General features: G+C 50.1%; 1 protein-coding gene across 1 annotated transcript; it reads right to left on the bottom strand.

Annotated features, from left to right (window-relative positions):
• Positions 1 to 559: 559 nt before the first annotated feature.
• Positions 560 to 17,705, bottom strand: NUAK2 (NUAK family kinase 2). Its single transcript, XM_005306422.4, has 7 exons — positions 17,371 to 17,705; positions 10,149 to 10,269; positions 7,729 to 7,880; positions 6,630 to 6,695; positions 4,664 to 4,783; positions 3,535 to 3,667; positions 560 to 3,405 (listed from the first exon to the last, which is right to left on the bottom strand). The coding sequence occupies exons 1-7, from the start codon at positions 17,572 to 17,574 to the stop codon at positions 2,279 to 2,281; spliced, it is 1,923 nt and encodes a 640-aa protein (XP_005306479.1). The 5' UTR covers positions 17,575 to 17,705; the 3' UTR covers positions 560 to 2,278.
• Positions 17,706 to 18,200: the final 495 nt, after the last annotated feature.

The following is an 18,200-nucleotide window of genomic DNA, read 5'->3' as shown; positions in this document are numbered from 1 at the left end:
ATAATCCAAACACTGCTGGAAAGATGCAGCCTGTTAGGCTTGTGACTGTTCTTATTCTAGTGTTCTACTGCTCCCAACCACAGCTTTCTGCTAGAGCCAACCCTCTCTTGGCCACCTGAACCTTCATCCCAGCAGGTGCAGGCTGAGCCCAGAGCAGCAAGCAAGCAGTGGGGGTTATGCATTGTACAGACTAAGGCTCAAGGAGAGTTTCCAATACATGGATAAGTGAGGCAAGAGTCTTCTTCTGCCTCTCCCAGGCCAGCACATGCCCCACTACCCCAGCTGTCACCATGGCCAATGTGACATTGCACCACGCTGTACTTTCATAGGAAGCAACAGAGACCAGCAGTGTGAAAGAAGACTCCATGGAGCCCAGGAATTGAGATGCCATCTCACAAGAGGTGGAAGGGCTTCCACTCCGGCGCCTCTGGCAGGCAACTCCAGTTGAAGCAGCACCAATGCCAGCTGGCAATGCCACACCAAGTCTTTTAAAAAACTTTAAGTCTTCCCACGATCCATGGGACAGCTCAGAGGAGATGGACAGACAGGCAGACGAGAGTTCAGGTCTACATGTTGCTTTTAATTTAATTTAATGAATTTCTCTGGACCACATTCTGGGAGTGGGGGGGAGAAAAATGTACACATCTTGGGAAAGGTAGGGAGCCAGAGGAGAGACATGGCAAGATAGTGCAAGGGGCTTTACAATCTGAAGAGTTACAAAATCATACATTTACAGAATGCTTTTCTCCTTTGACAGATGCTTGAGAAGCTTTGCATTGGAGCCAGGTTAACCTAGTGCCATTTTAATTTACATAACAATTCAGTGTTAATGAGGCAATAAATAAGTATTTTCCCCCTCCCCCAAGGGCCCCGGACAAGCAAAAAATACACTTTTTTAAAAAAAAATTCAAACTTTTTTCCCCTCATTCATGTTGGCAGCAGGGACACATGCCCATTTGCTTTTAAGATCATGGTTTCTGGGGTGCCCAGATTCTAGGTCCACCTGGCTTTTTGCTGTCAGAGGCAGGCCTTGGCTGTAATTTTTAGAGGGGCTTCAAGGGAGTTTGGCACCTACCTCCCATTGAGTGGGGTAGCTCCTCTAGCCAGAGGCAGTGTCTGATCGCTAATCTTACAGTCTGTCCGAGGATGCTCTTCCAGCCCAGTGGATTTAAAGCAGCTGCAAGACAGGGTCCCACTGCAGAGAGCAGGGGTTTTATTACTTGAACTTGACTATGGCCCAAGCAAGATGTGTCAGAATCCAAATAGCTGGAGGAGTTAAGGTTGGGGGCTGTAGATCAGCCTGGAATACATGTTACACCCATGGTCACTGATGTGTTAAACCACTTCTGCCTAAAGCATTGAGATGGGAAAATTGTAACTGTTCCAACATTACAAGATTAAAGTAAAGAGTGCATTATTCCAGTTCAGGCTTCCCAGAGTGGGTAAAGGGATGGATGTTGGACCCCATACATGCCAGTAAATCCTAAGTGCCTAGATTTCAGTTACTAAATGCCATCTTCTCAGCCCAGTGGCTGTTCTTGTCTCATTGCCCTGCTAAATCGGATTCCTTTCCTGGCTGTATTTCTACCGCCCCATCCTAGCCTCTTGTGCAGCAGACAGCAGAGTGCAAAAATTAAATAAAATCTGAAGCCATCCAGCTTTTTTATTCCTTAACTTGAGATGACCAAGTCGGTTTGTTTTGAGAGGTGAGGGAGTCCAGGAGAGAGCTGCAAAAGTGGTCTGCAGAGTTCTGTTAGAGACACTCTAGTTAACCCTTTCCTATACCACTCTGCAGCAGGAGTTACTCCAGTTTCTTACATGATCATGAGACCAGTCTTGCTACTTCTCCGGTATTTGGTCCGTTGAGAGTTCCCTGCAGATCAGGGTGGGTACCCACTCTTGCATACATACCTCACCCCATTGCACTTGCCTTCACTCACTCTACATCCACCTCCTTCTCATGCAACGTATCTTGTTCCCTCTAAACATGCCTCTATTCTGTCGTACCCTTTGTAAGCCACTTCGGCACTGTTAAAACCTTCTTTCCTGCCCTTCCCCTCCACATGCACCCCATGCCAGAAGAGTACAAGGACGCAAATAAATACTTCCAATGTCACCGCTGCATTTCCAGCCCTGCAAGGGGACAGCCAGGCTGGGGAAGGCTCTCCCCACTCCCACCTCCAGGGCAGTGCAATTGTTCTGGCACTGCTGTCCCTCACAGCAGTCCCATCTGCAGAGGGGTCAGTGGCACGTGCAACAGCTTGCAGGCTGGGGCTCCTCAGCTGAGCTTCATGCTGATGGCCATGGCCTGCTTGTAGACATCGGTGACGTTCTCACAGTCTGCCAGAGAGAAGCAACTGTCCCTGAGGGGGCTTTGGCAATGTGTCACAGTCCAGCGCCGGAGCCTGCGCCCTGGCTCCTCCTCGGTCTCCTCCAGCCAGAGGAGGTCGTCCACAGAGATGCAGCTGCGCATGCCCCCGCCCCCGTCCGGCATCCTCTCAGGCAGGTCGAGCTGGTCGAAGGACTCTGTGGAAAGGATGCTGTCCTCGCTCACAGCGCTGGATGGGTGGGCCCGGGAGGCCAGCGGGTGTTTGGGCAGGGCCACCTCGCTGAAGGAACCAAAGCCCTTGATGGGGTCGCTGTCTGATTCCGTGTTGCTGGAGGAATATTTCCCGTTGTGCTTCAGGATGCCCTTCCTCCTGGCAGGAAGGCCCTCGGGGCTCTGGCCCGGGGAGAAACTGCTAGCAAAGACACTGGCATCCAAGTCGGAGTCTAAAAGGTCCCTGGAGTCAGTGTGCTCTGGGGAGGAGTAATACCCAGATTCTCGCTTTTGGGGCTTCTTCAGTATTCCCTTCTTGGGCACCACCAGAGCAGCAGTGCCAGCATCCGTGGTGCAGGCAAGCCCCCTGGAAGAGAGGCCACGAATCAGGTCTGTGGTTTGCGCCACACGGTTGTCACTTGTGTCGCCAGTGGTCGCCATGGGCGGAGGGGCAGGGGCTTGCGTTTTCTGCTCACAGGAGTTCCTTCTCTTCAAGATCCCCTTGGGCCTCTTCAGGATGGACTTGGAGGGGTTCTCTGTAGCCAGGGCCACCTCCTGCAGAGCCTGGGTGACGTCGTTCTCCTTCTTGGACTTCTTGAGCGAGCGCTGCCTCTCCAGGGCGACGCCGGGGATGTGCTGCTTGAAGAAGCAGCGCACCTTGGAGCTGTTCTCAAAGAGGGGCCGCGAGGAACGTCGCAGCCACTCCGCCACCGTGGCCAATGGGGACTCTGTCTCCCGCAGCAACTCCTGCTCCCCGATAGGCACCTTGTAGCCCCAGTTCACCCACCAGTGGCTGGCAATGTCCTCAATGGTGGCTCTGCACTCCGGGTTCACCATTAGCATCCACCGGATCAGCCCACAGGCATCTAGGAGGCAGAACAAGATCCCGGTCAGAACCATAGGGTGAGATGTGTCTGACTAAGACATGGGGGAGGGAATGAGAGGAGAGACCCCCCCCACCCCCCGAGGCTGTGTAATAGTAGAGTTCTGCTTACCGGATAGCTTAGTGGGCTCTCGGTATTCCCCACTAGTGATCTGCTGGACCAGGGTCTTGTAGTCTTGTCCGTCAAAAGGCATCGTCCCATGGACCAATATATAGAGGAGCACCCCAAGGGACCAGCTGTCAACCTGGGAGACAGATGGATCTTTGAGACAGAGTGAAATCCCGGCCAGATGTGCTCTGCGCCCCCCACCCCAGAGCTTCAGAGTTGGTGCTGACTGCCACCATCTAAAGGTCCAAGACAGGGAGCCAATTTAGCAGGCCAGCTTGTGACCCCATTGCAGTCAGTGCTAGAGGAGCTGAACTAGACCATGAGCGAGCCCACCAGTGACCTCACAGGCCACATCCTATGTATGGTCTCTACTAATGCCCTGTCACTTCCTTTACTGCAGGCCTAGGTGGTGAGTAGTCCCTGGCCAGGGCCCCCTCCCCGAGCATGTTGTGCAGTACTGTGACTCCCCTCCCCCCAGCCCTCCCCCCACACACAGGGCAGGCAGTAGCGCTGGCAGCCCCAGTGCCTCAAGCCCCCCCTCTACAAGTGCTGGTCCCAAAGCCCAAGTCCTGGTCTCAAGCCAGCTGCAGCTGCCCTAGCCCCAGCCCGCTTCCCGGAAGAGAAGCATTTTGCCTGGGCTGGGGCCAAGGGGAAGGGCAAGCAGGAGGGGGCCACGCTGAGCTGTTGGGGGAGGCATAGCCTCCCCCAGCCTATGATACACAACATCCATGGCTGCAGGCTCTGCATGTAGCTACAGTGGCTCTGAGAGAGCTAACTACACGTGAACTCTTATCAATAGCTTTTGCACTGCTGAGTTTGTGTATTTGCCTACCATAAAGGGTCTGATGGATCATACGGTCATTGATTGCCGTTAATGAGGCCAGCAGATCTAGCAGTTAGCGAGCACTATCATGGGACAGATATTGGCACTCTGGCTATTGGGTTCTTAGGGGAAGTGACATTCCTGACTCCAAGCAGAGGGGGCATGAGAAGGATCAGGTGTGTCCTGCACTAGCTAGTGGGACATTCCTCTGCCACAATTACACCAAGACACCTGCACTACTCCACTGGGGGTGGGGGTGAAAGCTTCCCTCCACTCCAGCACTTTCTAGGAGAGGGAAATGCAACTTACCTCTGGTCCTTTATAGGGCCTCCCATTCACAATTTCAGGGGATGCATAGAGAGGGCTGCCACAGTAGGTCTGCAGGAATTTGTCTTGCTGGTAGACATTAGATAGGCCAAAGTCTGCTATCTAGAGAGGGGGAGAGATTCACTTTTGTTATTGTTTGTGAAGCCAAGGTTAATGTTAGCAATTAGAGTGGGGGAAAGATGTAGGAGTCCAACAGTGTTATGAAACTAAAGAGAAGACCCTACAAACTGCTAAAAAAAGATCAGAGTACCCTAGGTTGTATCCACTGCAGCTTCACCACTAGAACATTCTTCCCTCCGCCTTGGTCACCAAGTGAGACACTGCATCAAGTTGATCTTCCACTTCAGAAGCTGGATCTGCTGCCCTGCCCTACCCGGCCTTCCCCAAAGCCATTCTTATGGGCAGGTCCTCCAATCTACTCAGACCCTCCGCTGAGGAAAGGTTTCAATAGCACAGGGCAGCGTGAACCTGCCGTTAGTACAAGGCCAGGAGAGGTCACTGGGGAGTGACAGCGGTCACTCAATTAGGCCCAGAGGGGAGGTGTCTTCGTACTTGTTGGAAGTAGTTCTTGGACTTCCCTGAAGACAAGTTTCATGTGGAAAAGCTTTTCTAGTCTGTGCCTGAGGCTTTGGTATGTCTGACAGCTTCAAGAGGCAGTTCAGTGATTTTGCTCTCCCTGTTGGCATGCCCCATAGTAGCTAAGTTGTACCATCAGCAAATGCCTATCATCTTTATCAACGCTATGACCAATCAAGTGAACCAGAAGGTACAGAACATGCTTGCAGGTTTGCAATTGCAGAACGGCCTATTGTTAAGATAAACAGCCTACAGAGCTTTGTTTATTATTAACTGTACAAAGTCCCTGCTCTGTTCGTACCTGTCTCCCTTATTAGGAGAGAACACTGACTCCCTGGGTGGCTGTGCACCAGCCGTGCTACAGAGCCAGAGGCCAGAAATAAAAAGCGTTGCTTAAAGACAGAAGCAGGTGAAGCACTTGGTAAAGGTCATCTGATAGGAAGGAGGAAGAGCCGAAGCTCAAGCCTAGCCCAGAAAGCTGGATTTTAAGCTTCTAGCAAATAAATTCAGAAGGCAGCAAATTTATCAGAAATTCCCTTCCTTTACTGGAAACTGGCATTTCCTGGTTTATAAGCTACGAAGTGGTTTCTCTTTTGAGTGCCAGGCTGGCTAGGTGTGTCACTGTTTGGACTCTCGTTTCAATATTGCTCGTTTACCAGCCATCAGATAAGGAATAATGATTTCAGTAGCTCAGAAAGTTTCTGGGAATCATCTGCCATTATCAATCCCTGCTGCTGCCCAATGCTGATCTTAGTCTAACCCTGGTTAAAAGGTCAGGCAGCAGTTGTACTGTCAGCAGTGCCAGCCCTTTGAATGGCAAGGACATGACATGGGCACTCTGCTGCTATGGAGCAATCTAAGCCTTGGAGTACTTTGGCAGGATCATAAAAGTTAGATCTCTTCTCCCTCTCCATCATGGATTTGCTGGTAACCAATAATCCTCCATTCCTGACGAGCCACACTCCACTTCAGAACATCCTCCTACACTGCATGGTGAGAGGAAGCAATGAGCAGTTTAGGGGATAGCTCCCAGGGCTGCAGAAGTAGAAGGCTATTGTGGTGAGCCAACAGGTCTCAAATCTTATTTGAGCGCGGCGTTACCAAGAACCAGGCATGTGTGACTGATCCCCAAACACATGGAAAGTTAGCATACTGATGACCAGAGGATGATTAAGAGAGACATTCTGTCTTCCCAGTGTCTAAGTGGCCATGGTAATATGCAGTGCCCAATCCATTAAGGAATGAAGCCATGCTCTGTGCAAGAACCCTTGGTCTAGTTCATAAATTTGCTGCAATCCAGGAGAATTAGCGAGTTTTACACAGACTGCATTTTTGTTTAAAAATGCAACTGGGCTTGGTCAGCCTCACTCACCTGAACATTGCCCTTTCCATCAAGCAGGATGTTTTCTAGCTTCAGGTCTCGATGAACAATTCCATTCTAGAGGGGGTGGAAGAGAAAGTGGAGTTGGTGTTTGGCTTGAGGAGGGGCGAGAGTTAATCACAGCAGGGAGGTTACTGCAGTTCACAGACACAACCGGTCTTCGAGATATGCTGGCAGCAGGTGGACAGGTTGTGTTTATATCTGAGCTTGTGAAAAGCTCAAACAAGATACGAATTCCCAGTAATGGAGAGGCGATTAAGCATTTGTGTATTCAACTGTAAGTGTGAGCTGCTTCCCATAACGGGGTGCCAAAAGGAAAGGGCCTTGACTTCACAGAGGTGCTTCTTCCAGGTGGTGGGTGGCACCCCACCATCATTGGGCCAGGAACGAGTAGATACATGTGCTAGGCCTTGATGCAGAAGTCACACTATGAAAAGTGAAACTTGAACAGGGCTATTTTAGCTTTTACTTTAAGACTTGTGTGACAGCTCTGGGTGTTCCCCTTACCCTGGGGTTGGGCTGGAATGAATACACTGACTGACCTAGCTAGAAAGGCACGGCACTTTAGCATTAAGACATGCCAGAGCTAGGCACCCTGATCTCCCCAAGGGAAGCTTGCAATTCCCTTCCAAACCCCAGAGATAGGAGCCAGCACAGGACTCGCCCTGCATGCTCCCTGTCTGGAGGGTGCAGGGAGTCAAGGATTAGATGAACAGGTCTTGTTTGGGGTGGGTGGGGGCTGGAAGAGATCCTGGGTTGGACCCAGCTAGAACACAAGGTGAAGTGCGGGACAGCGAGCTTGTCAACCAGCCAGGTGATATTCTTTAGCAAGTTGCACTCCTCCAGATAGGCGGTTTTATCTAATTAAGAGTCTGACTAATGTATCCCTTCAGCCTACGCTGCTGTATCATCATATCGTCCTCAACCCCACCAGGCAGTGCCCGGGAGGTGCCCAGGAGTAAGACTAACATTCATGGGTAAGGATCTGGTTGGAGACTATGGCTGTGGACAAGTATCACCTTTTGCACCAATTAGGTCATGGAGAGGCCCCATGCCCTCCTGCCGCCCAGACTTGGAGATGCTCACTTACCTTGTGACAGTAGTAGACCGCAGACACGACCTGCCTGAAGAAGTGTCGTGCCTCCTGCTCAGTCAACCTCTGCCGCTCGTTGATGTAGTCATACAGATCTCCCTTGCTGGCATACTCCATCACAATGACGATCTTGCTATTGTTTTCAAACACTAGATGGGACAAAAAGGGGGAAAGCTGGGTCAGGAGATGCCACAGAGCATTCAAATATGTTCAGGAGTTAGGGTGCCTTCAAACATGGAGGCCTGTTGGCATCTGCTTTCAACTGGCATCCTGGTCCGTGCCTGCTAGTCTGATTTAAGAAAAAAAGTTACCCACCCCATTTCTGCAGTCTCTGGTTTGAGCCAAAATGGTAACATCTCGACTCCATTGCTTTAGCAGAAGTGCCCGTTCTATTGCTGGGGGGGACAACCAGACTGCTGGTCAGCAGATTGGGGCTGTAGACGATACACTAGGTAGCTGCTATATTGATCTACAACAAAGGATTCCAAGCTGACAAAGATGGCATGTGGTTCTTAATAGCCCTGACAAGGAAAACAACTGCAATGGTTCCAGTTTGGGTGTACACCACTACACCCTCAGAATCCATTACACAAAGCCAGATTTAGCCAAGAAACGCATGATTTTCCTCGGCTATTTTTAGAAGTGATATTTTTGGATTCTGATAATGGAGACCAGGATCAGAATGACTCAGTCAATACAAACATTCAGCGTAACATACGCCACCAGTCCTCTTTGTGTTTAGAGGAGAAACCTTGAGATACTGCACGCATCATTTCTGAAAGGGTGTGATACAGACATTACCACCTAGCTTTATACCAGGCATGATAAAGCTATAAAAATTCCACAGAGTCAGCTGACCGATATTAAATACAAGTTTCAAAGAATCAAGGAAGTAAGAGGTATTCAAATAATACTAGATCAGTCTGACTGGAGACTTGCTCTGGGTGGGTTTGACTGCAACTAGAATTTGAGAGCAAATTTTCACCCAAGTTCAGTGGTCGTTAAGAATGGTGCCTTCACAACACTGGAGACCAAAGCCTTCTGTCCGTAAGACAGCATGGGCAGCAGCACAAGCTTCCTAGTGGCCAGCTAGGACTTGGACGGGGAAAAGGAGAACTCTAGTAGTGAGGGTAGCTTGGTCTTCATACTAGACTGACTACTGCAGTGCTTTGCAATGCTGGCACTGGACCATTGAGAACGGGAGTTGGTGGTACATTTCACGTAGATCACTAGACAGCTGTCAGGTGGCTGCTGGTCAGAAGTGGTAACTGGCTGAGTTGGAATTCAAATGCAGGACCTGGAGAGGAAAGGTTCCATATCCTTGGGGCTAGCCAGTCCATGCTTTTGCTGAAAGCGGCATTTCAGGTCTCTAGCTTTCCGACTACATGCGGTTGTGGGGCAGGCAGACTGAAAAGGCTTCTGAAGCGCTCCAGCCTTTATTCTCTGCATTGTTCAGAATGGAGGGGAGGGGAAGAGGCTATTTTTAGAGCAGATATTCCCCTCCTGCCACCTGATTGCCTCATTTTGTACACAAAACAAGGATGAAATCCAAAAGCTGATCAGCAGAAGCCGGAGAGCCTAACCGCACGCAGTTCTGGAGGCTGCTGAGTCACCCCGCTCATGCCCCAGGCATGAGCAATAAGCGAGTTGCTTCCGCCTGCTTGTTTTGCAATATTTTCCCATTTTTTAGATGGGAAATGGAGAGTCTTAGGTCTCCCTAACAAGAATAATCCACGGGGAGAGCTGCTTGCTTAAAATTTTAGGTTTGCCTAGTTCCCCTCCCCTCCCGCACCCCACCCCAGAAGGAATTCTATAATCTAATGCCTGGTTACCAGTAACCTTTAAAGCACCTCCCAACTCCCCACCCCAGCTAGCTTTCACAGGCAATTTAAGTCTGCATCAGAGACAGCCAAGTTGCAGCATCCCTCAGTGTGATGTAACATGATGCAGTTAGCAACTGGATACAGGATTTTGCATCCATACGGGGACGTTGAATTGGGCAGAAGAATGCCAGGGGTAGGATTTAGGGCTGCAGCTGTGCTCATCCCAGAGTCTACCTCTCCCAAGTTTGCAGGTTGCTCAGCAGCTCAGTGACAGAAGCCAGTTTCATGGTGCAGAGGGGCAGCATTGCATGTTAAGGCCCAGGGAAGATCTTTGCAATAAATATTGCACTTGGCAGGATGCAGACACAGCCAAAGTAAGTCTGACCACATGCCGTTAGCCAGCTCTGCAGATTCCCTAGGAACGTGTCAACTGCACTAAGTGCAGCAAGAGGTGAAGGGCTAGCTGGCAGTGAGACACAAAGCATAAATTAGATGCTTAAAAGGAAGGTTACTTCCTTGCACAGACCAGTTTAAGTTATGGATTGAGTGAAATCCTCACTTGTCCCCCCATCTATCCACATTAGCCAAGCCTACCTTCATGGATACCAATGATGTGGGGGTGGTTGAGGGATGACATTATCTCAATCTCTCTCCGGATGTGGACAAGATCCTGCTCATCCTTAATTTTGTCTTTCCGGATGGACTTGATCGCAACCTGTAAATGAGAACAGAAATAAAGGAAGCATTAAAGCTGGAGCCTGCGGGGTTCCTGCAGAGTGTGTCTCACTGAAACGAGAGATCGGAGACTCGCCAGTTACTGGGTGCATGGGATTGGAGTAACCAGACTAGTACAATGGCAGATGAAACCTCAGCTTGTGTACCTATTTGCATGGGGGTAGCCTCTAGAGACAGGAGTTGGAAGCTTATTGTTCTAGGCATTGTACATAGAACATTTGAGCCCCGCCCCGAAAAGCTTGCTGTCTAAATAGACAAAGGAAGTGGTGCCCCCATTTTAGAGATGGGGAATGGAAGCAGAGATTTGGGTGACTTGCCCAGGGTCACACAGTCTGTGGCAGAGCAGGGAATTGAACCCAGGAGTCCTCGCCCAGAGCTTTAACGGGACCATCCTTCACACTGTGACTCAGCATTACTGAGGAGAGAGTTCAATGATTTAGGCTGTCTTGGTGAGTTCTTTTGTTGGGCGCTTGTTACAAATGGTCACCTCCCTTTGAACCCCATGCCTCAAAGCTCTAAGCGAGTGATCTGGGTTCCCTTCATACAATTCAGATTTCTAGTTCACTGCAGAATGATTTGGGGGAAAGGCCCTTGTCTCCCTGGAAAGCTGTTCCTTTCTCTACTTCCCACTAGCCACAAAGCCAAGAGTGCTGCGAGGTCTGCCACCCCTACCAGAAACCACGAACCCCACTTTCCTGCAAGGTAGCAAGGGGCCAATCTGTTAGTTACATTACATGAACAGTGTCTGACCCCAGAGCTGCCCGGTACATTACAGCCAGCGAATGGAATGTGACCTGTACACATGACTTGGAAGATAAACAACATCTTGGTTTGGTGCAGATGGAAAACAGGTTTCTTTGTTTCTCCAGAAATGTTTGTTTCAGAGGAACAGATTACTTGGATTTGATGAGAGAAAGTTTGGCACTCAAGGAGTCATCAGCAAGTTCCTGCTAATGTTCCCCACATGACAGAGGCACAAGCAATAAACATGGGACTGCCCTGAAACGGGACCTGTTGGCTGGCATGCTGAAAATACAAACTGCCAGCAGCAGCCAGAGTTTGCTCAGATTTCTTCATTATGAATGCTCCTCTACAAGGAAAGAGAAAGAGGGGAGGAGAAAGAAAAGTAAGTGCTGAAGAATGGATGCCTCCTAATCCTCTTTCAAAGGGGCTGGAGAGAAACAATATACTCCTTGGGTTGAATTTACAACTGAATCCAGCAGAACCTCTTTTCTTCTATCAGACAAGAATGCGGAACAGCGTTAATCCTGTAAAAGGATCCTAGATGATACAAAGTGCCAGGTCTCCCAGCAACAAGGAAGGGGGGGGGCAGCTTTGCCTTGCACCCCAGGGTCAGTGCAGGGCTAGAGTTCTCTTTAATGAAGGGAATCTTCCTACAGGTGATCTGCTGGCATTATTGAACGACAGATGCTCGCCCGAATGCCTCCCTGGCATTCTTCCTCCGCCCCAGCCTGCCAGAGTAGTGCCCCACTGCCTAGACTCTTCTCAAGTCAGGTTTGACCTGGCTCCTTCCCTTGAACATGCTGCCGATTGGGAGGTTACAGTAACTAGGCGCATGCATTCCAGCTAGCTGCTCCTCACGCATACTGGGGGTCACAAGAGATGTACCACACACTTTGCATCATTGCTATTCCTGTTATGTCACCATCTCTTTCCCCTGCAAAGCGTGACCTGGTGCTGTCAGAGTGACATCTCCCAAGATTGGCTTAGCTCAGCTGTCAATGAATCAGTGACCGCTAGAGCAGCAAGCTTTAGATTGCCACATCAGTGCCTTTGTGCAAGGCATCATTCGGACATGTACAGGAAAGGTCGGATTCTCCCACACTCTGAAGCATCTCCCTGCTCTACACTGGGTCCCACTTACCTAGTCAAGCACTGAAACATGGGGTCAGCAGCAAGACAGAGATTGACACTTGACTTCCACACGCAAGAGAACGTTATGTGCTGGCCCAATTAGAGGGTTTAAACCCAAGCGTTACTAAGAGCCATAACAAAATCCCGCCTGAGAGGGTGTGAAAACCGAAGTCCAAGACTCGTTATCCAACAATACAGAAGGCATGTACTCAAGAGTGACATGAGCATTGGACACTCATTCAGTGGCCTCTCTGCTAAGTTCATGGGTTAACGATTAACCCTTTCTGTCTCAACACTCCATTATCTGGGTGTGCATAACTGCTTGAAAGCCTTCATGTAACAAGCTAGCCTGCCTGCCCCCCAGCTCCCAAAGTCCCTACTATGAGTCACTTGCTGGCCATTCACCTCCCAGAGCCATGTGGCTGGAATGCCTGGCATCTGGCCTGGCTTGATGATCTTTGGGACACAGAGCCACCTGCTGCATCAGCAGCTTTTGTGCCTGCTGACAGATGAATGGCTCCAACCAAACCTCTGAAAATGGAGGACTCTTAAGGCTTCTGATGCAGTTGGGCATACACACTTGCGTATGTCCCATCTCCATTAAGGAAGCCAATATTCCTACAGCATCAAGTGGCATTAGCCCATCAAGCTTAGACAATTGCTGCTAGCTGTTTACGGTCTTTCCCACCCTGACGCCCAGCCCCATGCTGCTCACCTCCCAACTTTGAACGAGTCTGGTTTGGATAGGCTAGTGCTATGGCATCCAGCTAAGCACCTTAAGAGTTCTTCCCAGCAAGGAGAAGCCACGGTCTGTGCTCGAGTCTCGTGCATGTAGTTGCCTATTATTGTACAAGACCATTTATCTAATACTGGCACTCAACAACTAACTTTCAAGACTAGCTTAGTGCTGGCTTGAAGCCATCTATTCAGCTTCTCCTAGTCCTGCCCCATCACAGGTACAGCATGGACCACACCAGTGCCAACTCCCAGCTTTGAGCTGAAGCAGCCTCTATTGGCAGTCAAGTAGTTCACGCGCCATGCCCCACTCTGGTGGGGCTGTTAAGGAGGTAGACACACACCTGTGCCACTGGGGGCTGGCCATGAACACTAGATAGCCAGCTCTGTCCGCCTCAAGCTTCAGGCCACCTAAATAACAGAGCATGCATGTCTAGAACATCCTGTGGGGCACATGAGAGCCTCCAAGTCTGTTGTGCACTTCACATTACCAGGCGCTCTGCTGGTCATCACCACTTGGTGATTTGAAAGCAAGTTCTGAATCAGGAGGGTTTAATTATGCTTCGGGGGCGGGGGGAGATGGCAGAAAGAGCAAAGAGTATTTCAAGGAGGTGACAAACGGTATATTACTAAGCCACAAGCCCATCAGGTGCTTTTAAAGCTGTTCCAGGTTGTGAGCACAATATCATATTCCTGGTGAATTATGGATTCCATCCCATTATGGAGAAGTCCAGTGTTGTTTTGTTACTAAAGATCAAAAGGGAGGTTTTTGCTATTTTTAAACTGTTCCAGGTGCCCCTTTCCCCTCCACATAGCACCAGCCCAGGAGTATCTGTCAGACATTGCAGGCAAGTACCATAGAAACTCAAGCCTCTTGTTTGGCTTGGCTGAAACCCAAGCACTAAAAGCTTCTCTCCCCCAGCCTGTGGGCAGGTGCTGCCGAGCAAACAGGTGCAGAAGGCAGGCTCACTTACTCAGCCCCTGAGCTGCATTTCCATTGGGAGTTTCAGATCAAAACAAGGGCAAGAGCCAACCACATTCTCATCATCCCAGTTACTTCGGAAGGGAAACTTTCAAGTGGTCAGGAAGGACATTCATAGCGGAAAAAAAAACCTAACTTCTTGCATCTTAACAGCAGGGCAAGAGAACCCTGCAGCTGAAGAAACGTTTATAGCAGAAAATTAACGTTTCACACAAAAACCATCACCATTTCCATGCAGTCAGCAAACTTCAACTGAAATCCACACACCAGCTCCACGATTAAACAAGACTGCAAGTTCTGCTTTCATTGGTCTGAGTCTAAGTAGGACGACTAGAGATAAGAGAAGGAACAGGCTAGCCAATGGGTGGGTGTGTGTGTGTGACTAGTTAATTAAACCAACAGAGTTCTGCATAGTCAGAGGTGAGAGAGAGAGAGAGAGAGAGAGAGAACTGAAATACCATGGGCACTGTGACTCTTGCCAATAGGGTTAGCATCGCTCATGGTCCTTGAAAAGACTAACCAAATGAAGTTATTTGCTCTTATACCTTATTTAGGAAGCGGAAGCCACTAAAAATGAACAAATATTAACCCACTTTACTGCCAAGTGGGGTTAGGAAGAGAACACAAGAGGGCTTTGTGATGCAGGCACTTGCTTCTAGGTGAATAGTGCCACACATGAACTAGCTAAGTCACCTACACCTAGGGACGGTTTGATGGCCTGCATATGCTATTTCTATTACGGTAGCATTAGGAGGCCATTATCATGCTAGGCACTGTACAAACATGAACTCCTGTCCCAAACAGCTTAATTCCAAGTATTAGATTAGACAAGCCCAATGACACTTGCTTTTGGGTACTCTCAGAGAAGTCCAGTAGTAAGTGAGCTACAGAGGTTGAGCCAACCCTTCTCCTCCAGCTCCCAACTAAAGGGATCCTTCCAGGTCAAGATGTGGGAGACTGCACTGTCACAGTCCTGGTTATGCAGCAGATTAGGAGACTCCAGAGCCATCAGATAGGCCATTTCTTTTGCCAGCATTACACCTACTTAAGTCAGCCAAGAACTACTTCATGTTACGTAAGGAAAGGAAAACCGTACATTTAGATTTCTAGCAAGTCAGAGCACAATTGTTTCTCTTTACATGCCATTCTGGCACATTAGTAATTGAATCTCACACCCACCCACGCCTTCTCCTCAGGACTTGAACACGGATGCTTTGCCAGGCCGGTTGAGTTATGGAAGTTAGTGTCTTGATGTTTACCCACATAAGAGGAGATCATGTGGGTTTGTGTGTATCTGTCTTCCATGGATCGATCACCTCTCACACCTTAGTGACTCAAAGCAGGGAGCAAGTGTCTAAGTTTGCCTTTTAGACTTTTGCAGAGGCTCCTTGGGTGTTAGGTCCACTCAGTATTTGTAGCTGATCCATTTTGTGTTAGTATTTCCCTCCCCAAAAAAACTCTCAAGATAGAATGTTGGCCTCCAACCACAGGGACATTTACAATGCATTCTCCTATTTTAGACAGACAAATCGCAGTATTGGTCTGTATTGCTTCACCACCAGAAAGTCCAGTGTGTGTGTGTTTTCACACATAGTTCTTGGAGAGGCCTGCAACTTAAAACCTGTAGTTGGTTTAAGAGCGGCAGAAACACCATCAAGTTGAAGCAGACACTCTTGGAATCAGGGTTGAGGAGACAATTTAGAGGTGTAGAGTTGCTTGCATGCTGCACCACTTAGCCTTTTTATGTTTCATAGTCAACTAAAACTTGGGGGCAGGGGGGGGGGGGTGAGAGAACAGACTTGAGTGTTCTCTACTACTCGATATGTACTACTACAGGATATGTACAAACCCCTTTTCAGGAGCAAATCTGACTTTGATTGTCAAGTGTGCAACAGGAAGCTGTGATCTCCTCTACACCCCCCCCCCCCCCAAGAGCCACTCAATCATGCTCCAAGATGTAGTAACATAATGCAACTGCTGGACCAAGTTCTCTGAACTACAGATCTTGCTAGACCTACGCACATTACACCTTTCAGAAAGGTTTTATAGAGGGATGCATGCCCTCATGCAAGTCATCTGTTGGCAGCCAAACCATTTAGATGCCTGTGATGAGCACCAAGCAGTTTTACTGCATGCAGTATCTAAAGCTTTAGTGTAAAGCCAGAATCTGTCCCTTTCGCCTCCTGCGCAGTTCCAACTACTTCAGTCAAGTTACTCCTGCTTTATACCAGGGTAGGCAAGATCAGAATCAGACAGGCCCTTATGAGAGCGGAGAGAGCTTGGCATCCCTGTTGATTTGACAATAGGCTCCCCTAAACCCTAGCCAAAGAGAGGTGCCTTTTTGCATTTCAAATTAGCACAGGCCATGAAAGCAGCCCAGTGGCAGGCAATTCATGTCAGATCAATTACAACAACTACAGTAAATACAGCAGCAGAGTACTGGCTGGCTTGTCTTTCCCTTTCAAGAGGAAATAAATTCCCTGGCAGAAGCTGTGGCGGTTCTTTATTGCACAACACAGCCTCTCACTTCACAAACAACAACAAGGTGCTGTTAATTTTATAATCCCATCACACCGAGAGGGCCCCGTCACAGGAACATTTAAAGGGATTTTCTGTGACCATCTCATCTACTCCACCTATAGAGCCACTAGCAAAACATCTTGACGTTTGCACCAGTCCAAGTGGAGATTGCACCATGAAGCAGAGCCTAATCATTTTACTCTCCCCCATCAACGAGAGTTACTCACCCTGGGCAAGTAGATTTTGCAAGGCTGCTCTACTGGGTCTTGTCTAGACAAGTGGCAGAGCCAGCAACCTCATTTAATTTGTTTCAAATGAGATTAGCTTTGCAGTTCTTTTTTGCCTTACTTTTATTACCACCTCCACGATCTAAGGTTTCATTACAGCAACCCTTCCCCATCCCTTGAATTACATATTGGTAAATAGTCACGTACTATGCACCTAGCAACTGGTTATCTCCCCCCCCCCATCACTAGTGTAGCCTTGAACCTGAAGGCCTGCAGGCAGCTTGGCTCAGCCCACGCCTCGCTCTGCCCTGCACACACTGCGCGCCGCTCAGCATTGCGCACCAACGCGCAAACGGGACAAGACCCAAACCGGGGGCTTACTGCAGCCGCACGCGCAAGGGGAGCAGGAGCGGCACTGCAGCTGCATCCGGGAGCAAGCCGCGCGCTCAAGGCAGGCAGCGCCCGTGCCCCGTGTAAACGCATCAAGCGTGAGGAGAGCGTTAAACCAAACAGGCGCAAAGCACCAGTGCGAGGAGACCCTGAACGCTGGAGGGAAAGGCCGCTCTGTGCGCAAGGAGCAGTGGGAAGGGTGGAGACCCCAGGGATGGCACCGGCCCTTTGGAGCCGCCCTGGGGGTCGCCCCTGCGGCGCAGCGGCCAGAAGCAGGAAAGCGGGGCTGCGCTGCACGGGTGAAGCAGAGATGCCCCCGGCGGGGCAGGGCGCAGCGCCCGGCTCCACTTACCAGCTTGCCAGAGCGCTCCCTCGCCTTCTTCACCTTGCCGTAGGTGCCTTTGCCCAGCGTCTCCAGGAACTCGTAGCGGTGCCGGAGGTTGTGCTTGTGGTGGTGCCGCTTCACCGCCTGCTTCTTCATCAGCGGCTTGGGGGACTGGGTCCGCCCCTCGGCCAGCGAGGGGGGCGGCAGCGCCTCGGCCGGGGCGAGAGCCATGGCAGGGGCAGGGCGCACCGGAGCGCAGCGCTCTCCAGCCCAGGTGAACGGGGCAAGGCAGCAATTCTCTGCCGGCCGCGGCGCCACGGGGCCAATAAATGCTACAAACCTGCCCGGTCCGGGCCCGCCCCCCGCCTCCTAGTGGCCGCCCCGGGGCACGTGACCGGCCCCAAAAGGCTCCCTGCTAAAGGTGTCAATTGTGAGCGAGGGAGAGGGACAGAGATGGGGCGAGGGGCTGGCAGAAGGAGACAAGCGCTGGAGCAGACAGTGGTGCGGGAACTAGGGGCAGCCCCTGGCTTGCTGTAGTAATAACATACCCCACATACAGGGGTTCTCCGGTTTTCCGTCATCAGCGGCACCCCCCCCTCCCCACTATAAACATTATTCCAGCACCCCTGGGAGGAGAGGCAGAAAGACAGACAGGTACTGGAGAAGAGACAGACACAGAAATATAGACAAGCAGATGGAGAGAGAGACGTGCAGAAAGGTACTGGAGGAGAGAGAGAAATGGAGAGGCAGACATACCGGAGGAGACTCAGAGAAAGAAATGGATGGACAGGAGGAGAGACTGTCAGCGGCACTCATAGCTTGTCTATAGGCAGAGTTGTGCTGGTTTAAATCAAGGT

Source organism: Chrysemys picta, chromosome 4, assembly GCF_011386835.1.
Source record: "Chrysemys picta bellii isolate R12L10 chromosome 4, ASM1138683v2, whole genome shotgun sequence".
NCBI classification, from domain to species: domain Eukaryota; kingdom Metazoa; phylum Chordata; order Testudines; family Emydidae; genus Chrysemys; species Chrysemys picta.
This window is presented reverse-complemented; position numbering and strand designations above follow the sequence as displayed.

Bases quoted from the DNA above. Each gene is read 5' to 3' on its own strand.
- NUAK2 (XM_005306422.4), bottom strand. From the start codon at position 17,574: ATGGCTCTCGCCCCGGCCGAGGCGCTGCCGCCCCCCTCGCTGGCCGAG. The intron at 10,270-17,370 runs GTAAGTGGAGCC...TCTCATTTACAG, and splicing joins GGGAGCGCTCTGGCAAGCTG to GTTGCGATCAAGTCCATCCG. The intron at 6,696-7,728 runs GTAAGTGAGCAT...CACCCCCTCTAG, and splicing joins CGGTCTACTACTGTCACAAG to AATGGAATTGTTCATCGAGA.